Source organism: Odontesthes bonariensis, chromosome 1 (assembly GCF_027942865.1).
Source record: "Odontesthes bonariensis isolate fOdoBon6 chromosome 1, fOdoBon6.hap1, whole genome shotgun sequence".
Classification (NCBI taxonomy): domain Eukaryota; kingdom Metazoa; phylum Chordata; class Actinopteri; order Atheriniformes; family Atherinopsidae; genus Odontesthes; species Odontesthes bonariensis.
In genome coordinates this window covers 19,103,759-19,123,398 of record NC_134506.1, presented here as the reverse complement: position 1 = coordinate 19,123,398, position 19,640 = coordinate 19,103,759, and the positions used below count along the sequence as shown (strand labels likewise).

Genomic DNA, 19,640 nt, shown 5'->3' with positions numbered 1-19,640 from the left:
TTATAGCTGACTTAAAGGTCTGTGGTACATAGACAGACATCTGATTACAGAGGTATTAGAGGTGTCCAGTCTCGTTGAGACAGGGTCATGTCGATGGCTTAGGAGCTCTAAATGTTGACGTTGAGTCAAGCAGATCGATGAGAGAGAAGGAGTGTAAATACGAGTATAACGTAGGCTTTTCACCATTTTCCTAAGCTGTAGAGTCGAACATTAGAGATGTATCAGCTGTGTGCAGGAAATGTTTTTTCTGTCATTGGCACAATTAGTCATCTTTGCCCTTTTGTTTCCACTTGGACAACACTTTCTAAGTCATAGTAGTGTCCTCCTGAGTGAATATAGCTCAGGAGAAACAGTGATCATTTTCCATTTGGAAGGTTGGTGGTCGTCATATTTCACTGACCACATGATATTTAGGCAAGGCAAGGCAAGGAATCTTTATCTATAAAGCGCATTTAATACCACAGGCAACTCAATGTGATTTAATGTAGTGATTGTGGAGTATGTATACCGTATGTAGAGTCTTGATATACAAATTATAGCTGTCTGGAATTAAATACAAATGACCATTTTCCTTGGCTGCGGTCAAGCTTATGAATATATGGTTATTCACTGGTGAAAATTATTAAGGGTCAAAGTTAAAAAATCTATGTTTGCCATGTTGGCATAAGGGCTTTACGGCTCTGTACGCAATACAATATTAACATCTAAATGAACAAAAAATTAACAAATGAAAACTTGATCTTGAAGTTTCTAGCTCTGGCATTGAAGTGGCTATACTTAGGTATAGTCATCATTCAACCATTACTCATGAGTTTTTACAAGCTTACATGTACATGCACCAGAGACAGTGAATCAATCAGCTCAGAGTATCTACATCCACTAAGCTGATTGAATCAGAATTGCTTTTAAAGAATGACGCATACAATAATTTTATCATGTGTACTTTATTCAACCAGGATTAAAAATGTAGTCACAACTATCATTTGGCAGGAGTCGAATAGCTCTGTATATTGGGTCAAGGCTAGGCAACATTCATGCAACACAGCATGGAGCTTCCCACCACATGATTAAAAACAACTGACGTCAAAAGAAATTAAACTGCTGTTCTTTTCTTTTCACTTTTTCGGTGGAGGTATAATGCATCACACAATAAAGGTTAAAGTCAGGCAGTAAAAACTCATAATGTGGCTGCACTGTTGCATCTTTCTGCTTATGTTGAATATTGAAATGCTGAAATTATAAAATCCCTCTCACTGATTTCCAATGAAGTCCTGATTGAATTCCTCTCGGCGTTACTTTTTTTTTTTCTTAGTAACACCTTTTCTTAAAGCTGGCATATTTATTTGCTAATTTCTTTAGATATTATCAGCCCAACCACACATATGCAGTTCGTTCTCAGACAAATCACTTTGCAATTCCCAGAAAATGAAATAACTTCAGTATTAATGTTTTATTCTTCACCGCTGAGGTAATTCTTAGAAGAGGGAGACAATCTGCAATGGTTGTGCCATCCTCTGATAAGCCTACTGGAAAGAGTGACAGAGAGGAAAGCACGAGCGCAGATGGGGAAAAGAAAATATCCAGGAAGCAAAAAAATTTGTGAAATATTAAAAAGATAAGGAAAGGAGAGCTGGCTGCGTTGATGGAAAGAAAGAAATGGGAAGGTAAAATTGTTGTTGGGGTCGTCAAAAGTCAACCAGTGTAAGGATGGAAAATTGCGAATGCCTAAGTCAGCAGAATGCATGGTGTGAGCACACGAAGGCAGGCTGTAATTATTTTTTTCACCATGCATTATTTGTATGTTAATAACACCTATTCTACCTGCCTGAAAAACAAACTTTCCTTGTCTGTTTTTAAGGACATCTGAAAATAGGAATGTTCTAACCTCTGAACAAAAATAAATGAGCTCCCGAGACTTCCATTCATTTATATTCAGGTTGTTTTTTTTTTTACGAGCTTTACAATCATGCAGGCTTCTGCATTGCAACACAATCATATATCAATTGCATTTACTCTTCTAAGTTTATTTTCCACCATTGCATTTCTACTAGTTATCTGACATCTATAGAAAGGTAGTGTCAAAAAGTGTATTTAGCATATGTCCCGTCGATCAATAGTCGTTCACTTGTACCGGAGACAAACAGTTAAACAGTTTGACAAAACTTGAATTATTATGTTATATATATATACATATATATAATATAAATCATTATTATATTTAACTCCAGTGTGTTCGGACAATCATGGGTACCACAGTATGAGAAATTATGGTCACTCATCTTTCATCAACACTACTGGCAGTTCATCATTATACCACTAGAACATCCTATTTTAACACTTATTTAATCCAAGATCTGGAAACAGAACTAATAGATTAGTTTTCACTGCCAGCTCACCAAACATGGTTTACATGCTAGCAAACTTATGTATAATAATGGCAATGTTATGGGACTTGTGAACATCTGTAAAGGTATTGTTCAGCATCTGCTGTTTAGAATCTGGCCATTTGCTAGCTGCACATCTGGTATTGGGGTTTAATAAATTTATAGTCTACACTAAAGGTTGGCCTTCAAACCTTCTTAGTGAAAAACACTAATCTTTTGTAAAACTTCCTGTGCCTTCTTTTTTTTTTTCCAGCTTGTCGTCCTGGATTCTTCAAGGCATTTGCTGGGAACACTAAATGCTCCAAGTGTCCTCTGCATAGCTCCAGCCACGACCAGGCGGCCACCATTTGTCACTGTGATAAAAGCTTCTACAGGGCTATCAAAGACCCCAACACAATGCCTTGCACAAGTCAGTGGAATTTTTTTTGTTTGTTTTTAAAAACTAGATATATTCAGAATGAACAAGATCTTAAATTTAGTGTGTAACTCCTGTTGTACCATTTTCTCCACACTCTTTGTTTTTTATGTTTTTTCTCTTTTTCAATCATTTAGAGTTCTTAAAAAAGAAATTCATGAAAATAAATAATCTATTTATGTCTATTTAAAATGGCCTCAGCGTGACTACACATTTACCTAAATTCATATGCAAATTATCTCCACTTATATCTCACTGCTGGCCAGGCTACAGTTGCTCACCCTTGAGCAACATATTGTTGCCATCCCAGCAAGACGAAACTCTGTGAAAAAGTTTCTCGTCAAAGCAACATATTGTCATGTTACAACAACATATTTTCAAATCATGACAGCAAACCTATCCAGTTATAAGAAGAGAGTTTTCTTGGGTGAGGACATATGGCACAGTGGAATGGCTTTTGTTCTCTCACAGTAGATAGAGGATCAGATTCCCTGTTAAAGACTCAAATGTGGCTCACAAAGAGCTGGTCATCCAGTAACAGCAGGGTCAGTGGTTTGATTTGCAGTATACATGCCAAAATGTCATTGGGCAAGATAGTAAAAGCCAGAATTGTCATGATTCATTCGCTGATGTGTTAGTGTCTGTATGATAGATTCATGCGTTCCATGTGTGAAATTAAACACACTGTTTGAATGGGCGATTGTGACTTTTACTCTAAAGCAGTTGAGTGTATTGCAACAGTGTTTTGAATGTTCAATAAGACTCTGGAAATGTGTTAAAATGCAGTCCGGTAGATTTGGTCTACACATACTTGCCACGATATACTGCACTATGTTAAAAAATGTCAGAGCTGTGACGGTTTCCTTTTAATTTACATTTAAAACTGTCCATTTTGTCCCATTTTAGTGGGGTTTATTCTTTCCTCTCATTCTATTTTAAAATAGTTTGAGTCCCTGCTTTTCTGTCACGTTTGCGTGCAGTGTTTGCATCGCATCTATTTTGTGTTTAGTTGATTTTAGTTGTTCTGTTCCTGCCCTCCACACCTGCATGTAATCTGTCTTTACTCATTCTGTACATATACCTCCTGGTTTCTGTTTCTGTTATTCTCTGCCGAATTGTCTTTGTTGTCTGTGACTAGTTTTTCAGCCTTTAGTCCGTTTGTGTCACCTCAGCTTCCACCAACCATGAGAACAAGAATGTTTTTTCTAAAGACTACTTTAGTTACCTGACTGCATTAAGCACTGTCATACTTTTGGAAATCTTAGCTGTGAACAGAGTTGGATGTCCTCACTGAAACCTGGTTCAAAGCTGATGAAAAATGAATCCCCTCCGTTAGCATGCGTTCCTCATCCCACAAAAACTACATGTTTACTAGATTCTGCACAATACTATCCTCTGTAAATGGAATGGGTCGGTGTTCTATAATATGAGTTCTATAATATCTGCAAGGAACATATTTGCATTTGAAATTGTTTATTGTAACTACAAACTCATGTCATTAATTAGGATATATAAATATAATTAATTTATACATGTATATGTATATATTATTTTTATTTACTTAGCAGATATAGTTTAAACAAAGGTCATGACATGACAATATAAATCGTATCTTATTATAGCAAGAAAAGTTATTGTTATGACAGAAAGAGAAGTGTTGTAAGGTTGGGGGGGGGGGGGGGGGGGGCAGGACACACGGATGCGGACTTCAGAGGAGTAAAAGCAAACTTGGTTTATTTATTAATAACAACAAAAGTCGAAACAAGGTGCGGTTGAGCCGGATGATGAAACTAAACTGTGGAAACAAATCATGAGTAAGACTGTGAAAAAAACAGAAGACTTGGCTTGACATGGCATGGCATGAGAGTACTTAACTTGGATAAGACATGGCGTGGCGTGAAAGGACAACGGTGAAATCGGGGTTAGGAAATCGGAAATCACAAACTGAAAGGGGAAACCTGGAAAGTAAATACTGAACAGGGTGATTGGAAAATGGGTGCAGCTGATGACCATGGACACAAGTGACATGAGTGAACTAATGACCAGAACAAAAAAAAAAAACAAAAAAACTAATGACCAGAACATGGGGACTGAGGCAAAACTAAAACATGGCAAAACTTACCTAAACATGAACTTAAAAACTAGCTAAGACATGAAATAAACTAACACATGATAAAACACAAAAGAACTAAAGACATGGGGAAAACCCCATAAACGTGACAAGTGTCTTGTTTTAACGTGAGATTTTCCACATTCTCTTCCCTTTTGTGTAACAGATTGGCACTTCTGTAGTAAGCCTCTAATGTGTTGCTAATCCTGGATAAACCTTGTTCCTGATCACCAGCTCTGACTCATCTGTACCTGCAAGTCGTTGGGATTTCTTGTTTCTTGGTTTTATTATGTATGAAACTTTGGCTGTTTGAATCTCTGTGTTTGAGAGCGATGCTTACATGCTTCAGTTATAAGGTAGAAATACTCAGCAACGGACTACTTATTTTTTTTATCATGAAACGGTTTCCCACATAAATAAAAAAATAAAAATAAACAAAACACAACACAACAAAACATATCAAAAAGGGTAAAAACTTAATTTTCATTGGAGGGGGTCTGTGGTTAATGCTTATTATCAAAACCATTGAAAAAATTACAATGTTCTTCACTGACGTGTGTGAATATTTCTGAGAGTTATGTGCATAAAACTGACGAGTTTCATGCTGGAATAAGATACTTCAATCGCAGAGAATGTTTACCACCCACACGCCTACACACAGCTATTCAAAGATACACTCACAACATTCTTTGCCATATCTAATATTGTACTGCTTTTTAACCTAAAAAATAACACGAGCTGCCAGAGATTTATTGACACAAGTTGTTGGAATTAAATATACTAGGACATGTTAAACGCCAACCACCCACACACCTTCACTACTGGCCCACTCAACACACATGCTATCGAGCCAAAGTATGCTGAGAGGCAGCTAACTTGTCAGATTGTCATGATTTTGAGCCCACTGTTGCTTCTCCTTCAAGGTCACAAGTAAATCTGCAGAAGATCCATGTTAAAAAAAAAATTAAAAGGGAATTAATGTGTGTAATACTTTCCTTCTCTCTTCAGGGCCCCCATCAGCTCCCAGGAACCTGGTCTCACTGATCAATGACACGGCTCTCTTCTTGCAGTGGTTGCCTCCCAGTGATACAGGAGGCAGGAACGACATCACTTACAACATCCTGTGCCAGCGCTGTGATGGAGGCGACAGTGGTTTTACACAATGTGAGCCATGTGAGCCAGACCTGCGGTTCATCCCACGGCCACTTGGTATAACTGGTACCTCTGTAGCAATACTAGATTTTGCAATGCAGGCCAACTACACCTTTCACGTGGAGGCTTTGAATGGTGTCTGTGGACTGGGTGTGACCGCACGCTCGCTGGCCAATGTTACCATCAACACACACCAAGCTGGTGAGTTGCAGAGCTTTAGTTCACTCAAGTGCAACTTTCTGATTTTGTTTGTTCATTCTGTTGCGACAGTGATGACGAGCCAACTCACCTTTCATTGCATAGGACTGTTATATTGACTCAAATGGGAAGTTTGTTTTTTTTAAACCTGGACCTTATTTCTTTTATTTCTATTTATTTGGGGGCTTATCGTCATCGACGATAACAACAACACGGCAGCTCTGAACTAACAGTGCAATAGTGCACGTTCAATCATTCATTCGTCTTAAAGTATTGGTGAAATAAAGACAGATAATGCCTTATTCAGAGGTTGTATTGTCAATGCCCTGTTCTCTCCCATTATATGGATATACGTGAATCTCGAGTGATCTAAATAGCGTCCAGAGGACACGACTTTCACCAAACTGTTATCTGTGAGTAGATTAACTATTTTATGCCAGAAATAAGGTTTAAAAAAAATTAACTTCCCCTTTAAATTAGGTGCAATTGAACATTCATTTTATGAGAGCTTAAACAGTAAGTGGAACAGAAAAAAAAGGTATGTGTTTTTTTTTTAACAAGGGAAATCTGCTGGTTCTTGCTTCTTTTATCATTTTGTGTTTTCTTCACTGTCAATAAGCATACTGTAATTGGTTTTGGACACTTAATTTGACAAAAAAGTAAATTAGACACTTCATTTGATTTTAGCTCCACTCACTGACATTTAACTAGTTGACATGTTAACTACATTTTTATAAAAAATGTTGTAGAAGTGAATTTCATAATTGCATTAATAATTTCTGAAACTTTTTTTTTAACTGAAATAGCACAATTAGCCACATTGAAGGTAAACACAAGAAACTTGTGCAAAAGAAAAAAAATAAAAGGACCAGACTCAGTGAATAATTCCCTATACTCCCTATAATATAGATCAGTGAGCAGTGCTGACCAACATATCATTGGGGTCATCAGGTGGGAACCTCCTTTCATCAGTGTTTCGTCTAGTTGGGCCCACGACACCTCCAGGAGGCTAGAGATTGATCACTGGCGTCCCAGAGTCACCCCCCTAATGCCAGCCAACACTGCCCCTCACACCACAACAACCATCTTTTACAGCCACAAGCTACCTCAGCCTCTCACCAACTGCACACCAGTCACAGCGGGGTGGGGATGCAAACCCTGGTCCGGGTAGGGGGAGAAATAAAAGAGGTTAAGATAAGTAGGGATGGGATTCAAACCCTGGTTCGGGTAGGGGTAATGAAAATATAGAGGGTGCCAGAGGTGGAGGCAGGACAAGACACACTAGCAGATTCAGCAGACAAACTCACCTAAATAGTCCTATAATCACTAAAATACCAGCAAAAACAAAGCCATACAACTCACTCTCACCAACTGCACACCAGTCACAGAGGGGTGGGGATGCAAACCCTGGTTCGGGTAGGGGGAGAAATAAAAGAGGTAAGATGAGTAGGAATGGGATTCAAACCCTGGTTCGGGTAGGGGGTAATGAAAATATAGAGGGTGCCAGAGGTGGAGGCAGGACAAGACAAACTAGCAGATTCAGCAGATAAATTCACTTAAACAGTCCTATTATCACTAAAAATGCCAGCAAAAACAAAACCATACAACTCACTCAAAGCCAACTCACCCAAAATGGCCGCCTGGTTTCAAAAGGCTCACGTGGGCCAAACCCTCCACTTAAATATCTTGAACTTCTTCTTTGCTTTTTCAAAAGTCTGTTTACCCTAAGTGCTCCCCCTGCTGGGCCCCCAGCTGCTATTGCTTCTTCCCAATCCAAATCCACTGACTGGATTTTACTGCCTCATCTGACACTTCCTTCCCTACTTTCCTCACAAATCATTATGTTCTATTTGACTGAATGCTTTTGTAAAATTTACCCATTTACATACACACCCACAAGGCAGGTCTTAGTCTATACAATGTTATTCAAAGTTAAAAGGTGCTTTTTTTTCCTTTATCATACACTTTCACACACCGATGGACACTTTGGAGGCAGTGTTTGGTTCAGTGTCTTAGGACACTTCAAGCTGTGGTCTGGGGAATCCAGCAGTCGAACGACCGACCTTCAACTTGGCAGTAACTGCTCTTCCTCCTGGTTCTTTCCGGGTTCTCCGGCTTCTTCCCACTGTCCAAAAAACATGCATGTTAGGTTAATTCGTGTCTCTAAAAATTGTCCTTAGGAGTGAGTGTGAGCGTGTGTGTGGTTGTTTGTCTCGTTTGTCTCTGTGTGGCCCTGTGTTGGACTGGCGGCCTGTCCAGGGTGTACCCCGCCTCTCGCCCATTGACCGCTGGGATAGGCTCCAGCCCCCCTGCGACCCGACTGACGGATTCAGCGGGTATAGAAAATGGATGGATGGATGGATGCTCTTCCTCCTGAGCAACAGTCACCCCAAAGTATCAGCTAAAACATCAGCTACTCCTGACTAACATCCATACATAAGCCTTCACAAAGTGTTTACTAAAAGCTGAATTCCAGCTTTGGTGCATTTTGCCTGTAGGACACACTTAGAAAAGATCGAATTTACCCCCTATTGCACATAAACTGCAGTTACATCATACCTGATTCAGACTTAATAAGTATTGTGTTTGATAGCGGCTAGAATAAATATGCTTCTTGATTACTCCTCTTGTTTGCTGAGTGCCCTACATTATCTTCCACAACCTCTCAATCCAACTCAATGAGTCAATGTTTGAAACAAACTTTTGACCCCTTGAAGAGCTGACAGAGACTCTGAGCTGAACTTAATCCTAATTAGTAGAAGCCAACTGACCTGAGGCCTGCTTCACCGCATGTTCACAAGGGATCATTGTCTTAAACTCGAATTAGCAAAAATAAGATGCCTTAAGCTCAAACTTACATTTCAAGGGCAGGCATATTGATGGAATAATTTATGAAGAAGGTCAAGTTGAAGGATGGGAAGAGAGTGGATTAATAAATTATACTAGGGTATAAATGCACATTTTCTCCTCTTTCGAAAATCTGATGTGAATTAGACTGACAACCATCAATCAGTACCTTTGATGAGAATCATCAGAGAATTATCTTTGCCAAAACACTTGTGTGTGTAATGATAATTTTAGTACTATACTGTAGTAACTTGTTCTTTTTGGCCATTTATTTAACAGAAAACATACAAGAGTTGTCCAAACAAAGTTTCTTTGTGGTCAAACCCAATCCAAGAGCTTTAATATTATATGCCAACTATTGTTTAAATATTTATCTGACATTCTGAAGTCTGTGGAGGCTGTGGTTCAAAACTAATAGGCTCATAAGCCTAAAGGATTCAGATGTCCTTTTTTCACAAGCTGACAGTTTCCTGAGGTCTAAATGACATGTCACACCCTCGGGTGAAAGAAGAACTGCAGGATTAGAGTGCTGCAGCACCCCTCTGAACCATTCATTTACAGGGAGAGAAAAACAAGCCCACACTACCAGACACCAAACTGATAGGTGAAATAGGTTTGATAGGTAAATACTTGACCGGCATTTTTATTCTCAAATAGTTCTATCTCCCTTGTTTGCAGTTTGATCATGGATATTTGGTTCTAGGCTGTTAAACGCCACATCTGGTAATTCTTCCGTCACATATTGGATCCATGAAAATCTGGACATTTAATTTTCTTTTATCTTATCTTTATCTTTAACAAATAAAAGTTCTCCAGTCAACTGGATGTTTACATTTCATCAACACATTTCCCAGAACTAAAATAAAAGAACCAAGAGAAAAAGACAAGTGTGCCTGTTGCAGCATACTTGTAGTAAATAGTACAGATGTCAGCATATTCTGAATAAGTAACCACAAAAAAAAAAAAAAACACAACTCCAATCAACATCAACATGTTATGTGCAATTGGATCACATTCACAGCTCCTTTTTAGATCTCATAAGAAGCTGTCTGCCAATAATCTGTGATGAAATAAACAGCTTTGGTGACATAAGATACTTTAGCAATATAGCATGCATCATATATATAAGAGGTATCCTACCTACTTTTTTCAATCATTCCAAGACTTTGGTTTTGGTCTCTTTGTAGAGTGTGGAGATTTCTAAACTTAGAGCAGAGTGCCAGTCAGATTTCTCGCTGAAGTAAAGTATAAAGTAAAATCATTTTTTGATATTTGTGAGTTGATTTGGAATCTCACGTGTCTGCATCTCGATGCCTTTAAGATTTGATCATTTTCTCTGCCGCTAACAAGTGGCCCCTATCAGAGGGGTTGTCTTTTTTCTGAGTTTTGGAGTCAGTAGTCAGTAGACACTCAAACATGTCCTTTTAAACATATATATATTTTTTAAATGTCTCCTCTTTAAATGAATGATATGATATGGAAAAAAGCACGAGGAAAGTGACTTCTGAAATTCAATGAGAGGCATTTGTCCTATCTAATGAGAACGACTCAGACCACAGTCAGTCATTGGCATAACCAAATAATTTTCCCACACTGTAATTTCTTTTCTCATATGCAGTGAGAAATTTGCTATGAATAATAAATGCCTGCAGAACATCCACCTTCCTTACATTGATCCCATTCATCAGGCATGTATTATGCATCCCCTTGTAACATGTGTCCCAGGCCCTTCAAGCCTCTGCTTGTTGAGGCTGACGCCTTGTCCAGTGTCGACATATTGTTTGTTTTGCAACCTGTGCATTAAGCAGGGATGGCAAGATTACAGGGGGAAATTGCTCTCTGAAAAAAAAAAAAACACTGTCACTTTCATGAAATCTCCCTGAAGTTAAACTAAAATGGCTCAAAATGAATGAGTGTAACAATAAACACTGACAATCAACTAAGTGAAGAGGGTTGGATTTAAACACATGTACTTGCAGAACATTATTATTTTGATCTGGGTAAGCTGCATTGAGCCCTGATGCCCAACACATCAAAACCCTTCACTGGTGGTGAGCACATTGCTGCTTGTGCAAACTGCTGAGAGTTATTTATGATAACGTTGCTGCCTTCTTCAGAATAGTCTCAAGAAAAGTTAACTTGAAAGACATAACCAAACACTTTTATTGAGTTAACATCAGAATGAACAGCTATCACAATCAATGAAGCAAGACAACACAGAGATGCAGCTCAAAAACAAACCCTGGTGTCGGGACCCTGGTGTGTATGTAGCAGATCCCTGCACAGGAAAGTCTTCTTTTCTTCTTGCACTCTCCCACTGGGTTTGTGACCATTACTGTTCACTGCTGTTGCTCTTGCAAAAGTTGCAACTGTTATAGTTCCCATTATTTTTATTTCCCTCATCATCTTTCAGTGTGTTCAACACAGCCCACTTCTTTTTTTCCTGACATCAGTATCAACAGAAATATTGATTTGGAAATATTTGTCCAGATATTAAACTTGCCTTTAAGTTATATTATATATCACATATTGTATTATACATATGATATATTATATTGTAGATTAAAATATGCCTTTTTATGGTCAAAATTCTGCTTCAGTTTTCATATTATCTTCACCGTTGACTGTTTTATTGTGATTAAAATGAGCAAATAACCTGAGCTGGGACCCACTGTTTATTTTTTGAGCACCTGCTCCCATCTAGAGGAGCATTAAAACTGCTTGCTTTTTGATCCTGCAGAAGAACTCATTTAAATATAGCCAGCTAGCACACAGAATTTTACATTCAAATGTTGCCTTTCACCAACAATGACACTATGATTAAGTGCAAGTTATCATTATAATTAACCCCATAATTACAGTAAGTTACAATTAAATTTAGTCATGCATCATGTCTAATAACAGACCTGTGGAGCTCATGTCATTTTCTCAATTGACACCACACTCTGTATGTTGTGGTTACATATCACTATATGGTCACACGTTAGTTTTCATGTTCCCATGTCTTATCAGCTTGGAGCCATGACTTGATTATCTCATTCCCATGTCTCACAAACCTGTGAACAGGACTTATTTATTTTATTGCTACACATTCATTCATTGCCATGCAGTAGATTTTTCATTAAAATGTCCCAATACGTGCTCCGTGAGCCTGTGCAGAGGTGAAAGGTTGAATTCAGCAGCTCCCTGTGTCAAAAGCAGTGACAGGTTATAAGAGTGGCAGTGTTAATGTTCTTGTCAATAAACTGTTGCAGTGAACCCTGGCTGAGCAGAGGAAATGAAAAAGTCATATTTGTTGTCAGGCTAAATAAATGTTCATGTTTTTATCTTGTTGTTTTGTCTAAGGCTGATCTCACACCCATCTCCTATTTATTTATCATATTTTCTATCCACTTTATATGCATTAATTGGCTTTCTGTGAGGATTTAGTATAACTGCTTGCCTAATTTTTTATGTCGCCTCACAGTAAAAGTGTTCCAGGTTTGATTCCCGGCTGGGGCCTTTTGTGTGAGGAGTTTGCATGTTCTCTCCGGGTACTCCGGCTTCCTCCCACCAGCCAAAAACATGCTGGTTAGGTTCATTGGTGACTCTAAATTGTCCCTAGGAGTGAGTCTGAGCGTGGATAATTGTGTGTCTTGTTTGTCTCTGTGTGGCCCTGTGATGGACTGACGACCTGTCCAGGGTGTATCCCGCCTCTCCCCCAAAGACAGACGGGATAGGCTCCAGCCCCCCCGCGACCTTAAGTTGGTTTAAGCTGGTATAGAAAATGGATGGATAGATGGACTTAGCCACCACTGCTCATGCAATCAGGAAACTTCACTGATAGAAATCATGTGTAAAACACATCGTGAGGCACCCATTGTTTGTAAGACAGAGAAAAACAACGCACAGCACATTCTTAAGGGGGAGCAATACATTTTCCATCTCACAAGGAAGCCAGATGTCAAGTGTACATGTGTCACTTTATTCCAGTCTCTCTAGCAAAGGCATCTAGACTGACGGGAGGAGGTTGGAATGCAAAATAATTTCCACAGAGGAAAAGAAGCACCCTGCGGCGATGTTCCCATTAGGATGTTTAGACTGGATTAACTTGTCAAGCTGCCTTCCCTCAGTAGACATACTGTAAGCACACACAACCAGGCACATGTGCAAACTAGCAGCCAAACAAATTCATAGAGATATGACATTTGCACACATGTACCGCCGACAGACATGCATGTGATTTTCTAATAATTACCACAGAGCCCCCTCCTTTCTTTTTCTTGTGTTTTCTCTCTCTTTGACCACACATGCACCTTTTTCCTCTTTTGGTGCTTCTTTTAAATCAGAAATACAATAACAATTAGTTTAGTTTTGTAGTTTCCTGCAGGATGGGACTATCTTCACATGATCAACACATTCACTCTTTGAAGTTTGCAAACAGAACTCTGTGCATACAGTTTTGTTTTTTTATGATTTTTATGTTTAAATCTGCAGTTTATTAAAATTAAACACGGTCCATCTGTCATGGGCTGAATTATTGAACAAATCTAAATGAAAGAGCAATATTAACAGTGTGGGATATATACACCATATGCTTTAGCTGTATATTGATGAAAATGTTTTATGATGCTGTTAAGGGGACCAGCATCAGAGAATCTATTGCAACTCATGCAGAAAGAAAATCTTCTAAACATAAATTCAAACGACTCAGATCATAAAGTTGAGGGAAACATTACTTTTAAATCTGTGCTTGTCTTTGAATCTGTTTTGCTGGAATGGGGGTGGACAGGCTCACTGCCAATCAACACAAAGGCCATAAGCTAACTCATGTATTTGATGGTGACTTTACATCATTGATGGAATAATAGTCGATCGAAGGCAGATTTAGCATTTGACTCGCTTTATTTATCTTTTTTATGATTATTTTTTGTGAGGCAGAGGGAGACAATTCATTGTTTGTTGGCGGGCTGTCCGTTTTTTATATTACAGTATATATCAATGATGCTTTTAGTTATGTTAATCTTTTAGAAAATCATTTTCTAAATGATGCTTGCCCACTTTGTCTTTTGACAGAGTGGAATGTCCACTGCCTATTGTGTTTTATTGGGATGATTCTGTTTTGTAAGAGCAAAGCAAAAGCTGAAAAGCTTTTTGTGTGCAGCTCCTTTCACTGTACAGCAGAATGCTGGTAGTCTGACAATGGTCAGCCGTTGTCCGAATGACACTTGAGATAGAAATGCATAGCAGAGTGAGCAGGATGATGTCTGTTTTTAAGAGGGAACTACGTTCCGCTCGGGATATGCTGCAAGCTAGTTTTTGCCCAGCAGAGCGTTTGTCACTGAAGATTCCTCCCACTAAGTTCACTGCAGTACTCTGTGAAGAACCACAGAGAAGTCAAAGCAAATTTGTATAAGGGCTTTGCTGCACAGAAGAAAAAATAGCTTCTACAAAAGAAGCAGTGGGGTAGCCACAACTATAAATTCTCTTTGTTCCACATCTTTCCATACATTTGAAAAATTATCAACAAGGAGGGTCACAGCAGAGGCTGAACATGAGCATTAAAATGCTGACTAAAATAGGGGTCCAGTAAAATGACATATTCTTGCAAGATTTTAAATCAGTGTTTATTTGAATAGTGTCTTCTGACCTCTTTTTGACACTATCACAGTGTTGCACCTATAAAAGCTGCAGAAATAATGTGAGCTCAAGCCGTACTGTGTTCTGCTTTAATCTTTGACAATGGTCCAAACAGACCCAGTTTCAGTTCATTAATGCGAGTTTAGCCTGTGGTAAAAACAAGAATTAAACAAGAAGAAAACGGGTTTGCTTTGAAGAACATTTTTGTCTTCCAGCGGGACTAATAGTCCCAAACACACATTAAAGCTGGTTGTAGAATGGATAAAACAGGTTTTCATGAAGGTTTTTAAAAGTCCCTCCTAAAGTCTGAACCTAGAGTGTTTTCAAACACACATTATTGAGCAAGCAATTTGGCAAAGAAGATGCAATTCAAGCTGAATTTTGCCAGAAAACAGATAAATCTGTTACGGTAACAAAGTTCAGCAAAGCCCCAACATTCAACCCGATTTCATGACAGCACACACGATAGCTGCTTTTTTCCACAACACAAAAGTTAATGTTTTGGAAAAAATAAAAAATAAAATAAAAAGTTGCAAATTGTATCATGACAACATTTTCCACGCTCATTTCCTTTTTTCTACATGAGGACGCAGCTTACATGATGATGTATATTTTTATCGTCCACCCACATTCTCACAACGTAATGATCAACGGACACTTTTTGCTTCATGATGGAAGTTATTCCCCTGCAGCATCCGGTCTGCCTCACTCTCCCTCATGAACGATTTTGGTTAGGAGTTAAAAGCTGGTGGTTGGACTTAGAATTATTGTTCATGGTTAGTTTATATGTTAGAAACGTGGTCAGGGTTTTTTAGAAATGTGCACATTTGTACATGCTACACCTCCTATTATCTTAAAACGATGTTCCCATTATGTGACCAAAATCAGCTGAGAGATATGTTTCCACCTTACGATTCTTTACCTGCTACATGTCTACGTGGTGCGCATACCTATTTCACATTTTCTGGTGAGGATGGACTGCCCTATTGCCATGACATCCATGTCCATGAGTGTTGGAAAAAAGTGCATCACAGTGTTACACTTTTTTCTACGATCCAGGGAACCAGTTAAAATACTTTTCATGTTGATAATCTCTCATTTAAACTTACCAAATTTACTGTGAGTCATCAACATTTTTGCTCTGTTACTCCCGTGAATTTCTTTTGCAATCAGTCTCTCCAAGTTCTCAAGTGCTTAATGCACGATTGAACATCTTCCACTGTTATGTGGTGTCCTGATTCAGGAGAGGATTCTCACTCTGTCTTTGCTCTTTTCCCCTTTCCTTCAGTTGATTTTCCCCTGTTTCCACCCCCCTCTCCCTCCACCCTGCTCTGGGAATAAGGCTGTCTTCTATTTTTACGCTCAGATGCTGGGGAGATGCAACCTCGTGGGATTTCTTTACATCGCTCCCTGTTCACTCATTCGCTCGCTCTTCTTGCCTTTCTGTCCTTTCTTTATCATTTTGAGCATTTGTAGCTGAGGGTTAACCTATTTTTACGTGTTGCCAATAAACCAACTGTTACACATAGATTAGTTATGATCTTCTGTTGTGTGAACTGTTACAAAATAACAATGACCATTATCGTTGAGTTGCTCATTCGTAGCATCTAATAAGCAGATTGATCTGTGCTAAACCTGAAATAGCTTCTCGCATAAGAGAAGCATAAGAGTCTCCTCACTTTGCCAAAAATGTTGATGCACAGAAAATGTAAAAACTTCAACTGCTTTGCTACCATATATAAAATGTTACTAGTGAGTATGCTGCAGACAGAAATCCCCTCCAGTAATGTGATTTTCACAAACATTTTTATCCCCTAAGGGGGTTGCACATATCTTCCTGGTGACACCAAGGCCAGCTGAAAAAAAACATCTTCATTGCTTACAAGATGATTTTTCTGAGTAGCGGACTTTTTTAGGAGGGTTTTAACAGATTGATCTAATTCACAAGCACGTTCATGTCTTACATTTACTACATTTAAATCTGTGGGTCTGCACAATATCAATGATTTCATGCAAAAAAATCCTTTTAGGGGATACAGATCCTTGAAACTGACACTTACAAAGTGTCTCCATAAAAGTAGAACCCTTATATCAGCATGCAGATGTTTTGCTTCTATGGGTTAAAGTTAACCCTTTTTTCCCTCATTCTGAGCTTTCTCTGGACTACCTAAACCAATTAAAATGAAAGATATTTAGATCCGAAATATCGGATCTAAATATCTTTCATTTTAGCATTTGCATGATTGGAAAGATTATGTGCTTTAAAAAAAAATTAAAATCTGTTTACTTTTACATTATTTTTCAGGCATAAAATCATATCTTCTGTGGGTGAGAAAGTGGAGCGGTTGTCCACACATATGATTGAAAGTTTGGTGTTTTGATCCCTGGCTTCCCTGGTTCATATGTTCTGTCTTTTGGCGAAATACCACTGTAAACCCAAGGTGCTCCTGATGAGCTCATTGTTTTAATGCCACTTTGGATAAAAGCACCCGCTAAAAGAGGCACCTTTTAGTGATATAACTAATTGAGTTTCTGAGCTGCTGCTCATAAAACAGAGTTTTAATTGCAAGATGTTGTGAAACAGACCCAGCACTTTCTTATATAAATTTGTGAAGTTTTCTTGGTGAAAAATGTGACAGTTGCAGAGAGTTCTGTTTTCTTATTCAAATACCATGACAAGTTTCTGTCACAGGCACAACTTAGTTTGAGTTTTCGGCTCACAGATATACATATTCAACCAGACTTGTGTCAGAAGTCTGAATTTTTGTGCTCGAATGTAAAAGTTGGACAAACCCTAGATTTACATAAATTTGTCATCCTGAGTGTGTATTTTTGTGAGAGTCAGCATTTAATTCTTGCTCTCTGTGTGTACTGGTTTTCTCTGCATTTCTCTGGATCTTTGAGCTGCTGGACTGTGAAGCGTTTTGTCTAGGCTGAGAAAATCTTGACAAGACTTGAGAGTTGAATCTGCTCCCCAGTGTGTTTGACTTAATGTAATGATGCGTCACCTTCCTTAAAAAGCCACATCCAGTATGTGGCCCTCTGTATGGAGAAGGTAATCTGCTTCTCTTAGTATGAGGTCAGTTTAAGACATCCGTCTGGTCCTGAATTTGTATTTCAATGATGATCTCCCAAACAGCACACTCAAGAGCAGATAGACTGGATCTATTAGTTTTCCAAAACATATTGGCCCTCATTTATCAAGCCGTCGTAGAAAGCATCGTTGATATGAGCGGAGAACTCGTCGTACGCAGAGGCTCAAGTGAGATTTACAGAACATGCGTACCACACCAATCCCATCGTAAGACCGAGCGGCTGTTGATAAATCCGGCAGCTGAAATCCATCGTAATGATCCTAACCACGCCTTCTACAAAGGGCTGCGCCTCTAGAATTTCCGACATGAAAAACGAAAGGCGGCAAAGAAACGCTGTCAACGCTGGTCCCAGCTGTCAACAAATCCAGGTTTGGATTTGAGTGCCTTGGAGGAGAGGGTGGCTGGCCTGATCTGATCTGATCAGATCTGCCATCGTTTCGCCATTACCGCGCCGCTAGAATCACCTCTTAAATAGACGGTTGAATAATGAGCCATCACTCTTCCAATTACGGAGTTGTACTTGTTTAATTTTTTTATTTATTTAATTTGCGTTTATGTTTATATTTATGTTGAAGTCAAATAAAACATGGGCCTTCTTTGAAGTGATAAGTCTGTAATTTTAACCTAGGGATTTGTTGCGACTCATGAGGCACGCACTAGTGACGGTGCTGTTTATGTATGCTATTGCAGTCACCGCAAGTCAAAATGGAAAAGTGCGTACACTGCTTCAGAACTGTCGTGGTGATTTCATCTTTCCTGCGCTCACGATGGATTTGATAAATGCCAACCTTTGCGCAGAAAAGAACGTACGCACGACCTACGCATGTTTTTCGTCTTATGCAAGTTTGATAAATGAGGGCCATTCTGTTGAAGCGGCAGCTTTATTAGTAATTAATGGTAAATATTTGAGATTTTCTGAGGTATATAGCAGCTCTGTCACCCACTCACCCAAATTCAGCAGTAATGCCAAACAGGCTATGTGCAGCAAGTCGACTGGTTTATTTAACAAAAATGTTTCTCAGTAAAATCTGTGACAGTAAAATCTTTGTCTCTTGGCATTTCTTTGCCCGTTACACTGAAAGTATTTATGTCCTAAACTGCCTCCAGATTGTTATATTCTTCAAAGGTGTTTTACACAAGACTGTGTATGTCAGCTGAAGACTGAAGTTGTACGGTATCTAGCATGAGGCATTTTCCACTTTGTCTAGTTCAGATGCTAATTGTGCCCTTTTCCTCTTTTGGCCTCCAAAAGATTTTGTTCAATTTTGTTTTTCAGAAAACCAATGACACTTTTGAAATGTGTTTTTGGGGCTGTCTTTGAACGCAGATTCACAGAGTTTACTCCAGTGGTTAGAGCAAAACAATAGCTGGCGTCCCGTGGTCCCTCAGTTCTCTGTGAATCTTCAACAGGTTAATGCTGGATTCCCAAACCTGCAGCAAAACTTTTTCTTGCTCACACCTCCCCATGTCTTTATATTTCTTATACTATAAGTTTTTCAAAAGCATATTTTAGTTGTGAAAACTACTGTGAGTAAGTTTTCCATAGTTGTTATGTTAAGATTATTGTAAAATTGCCAATGCAGATATTCATACCCCCATGTAGCCTGGCTGACGCGTCCACATCTCGATGAGATGGTGGTCTGGGAACTAGGTGTGCATTTTCTCGTATTTGAGGCGTGGTTTACGAATGCCTAGAGCCGTTTATTGGGCGCTACGAATGTCTATCAAATGGCGTCTGGTTCTTCCCATGCTGCTTTGGGCGTGATTCATAGCCAATTGTATCACTTATACTAGATGACGTATGTAGAGCGACAGAAATT

General features: G+C 38.9%; 1 protein-coding gene across 2 annotated transcripts in view; it reads left to right on the top strand.

Annotated features, from left to right (window-relative positions):
• Window positions 1–19,640, top strand: part of LOC142369250 (ephrin type-A receptor 6-like) — a 74,111-nt gene that overhangs the window by 38,544 nt on the left and 15,927 nt on the right. For both annotated transcript variants that reach the window (XM_075451670.1, XM_075451607.1), the window contains exons 7-8: window positions 2,638–2,793; window positions 5,918–6,262. In XM_075451670.1, the coding sequence (XP_075307785.1) occupies window positions 2,638–2,793; window positions 5,918–6,262 (501 nt within the window). The remainder of the gene's footprint in view (window positions 1–2,637; window positions 2,794–5,917; window positions 6,263–19,640) is intronic.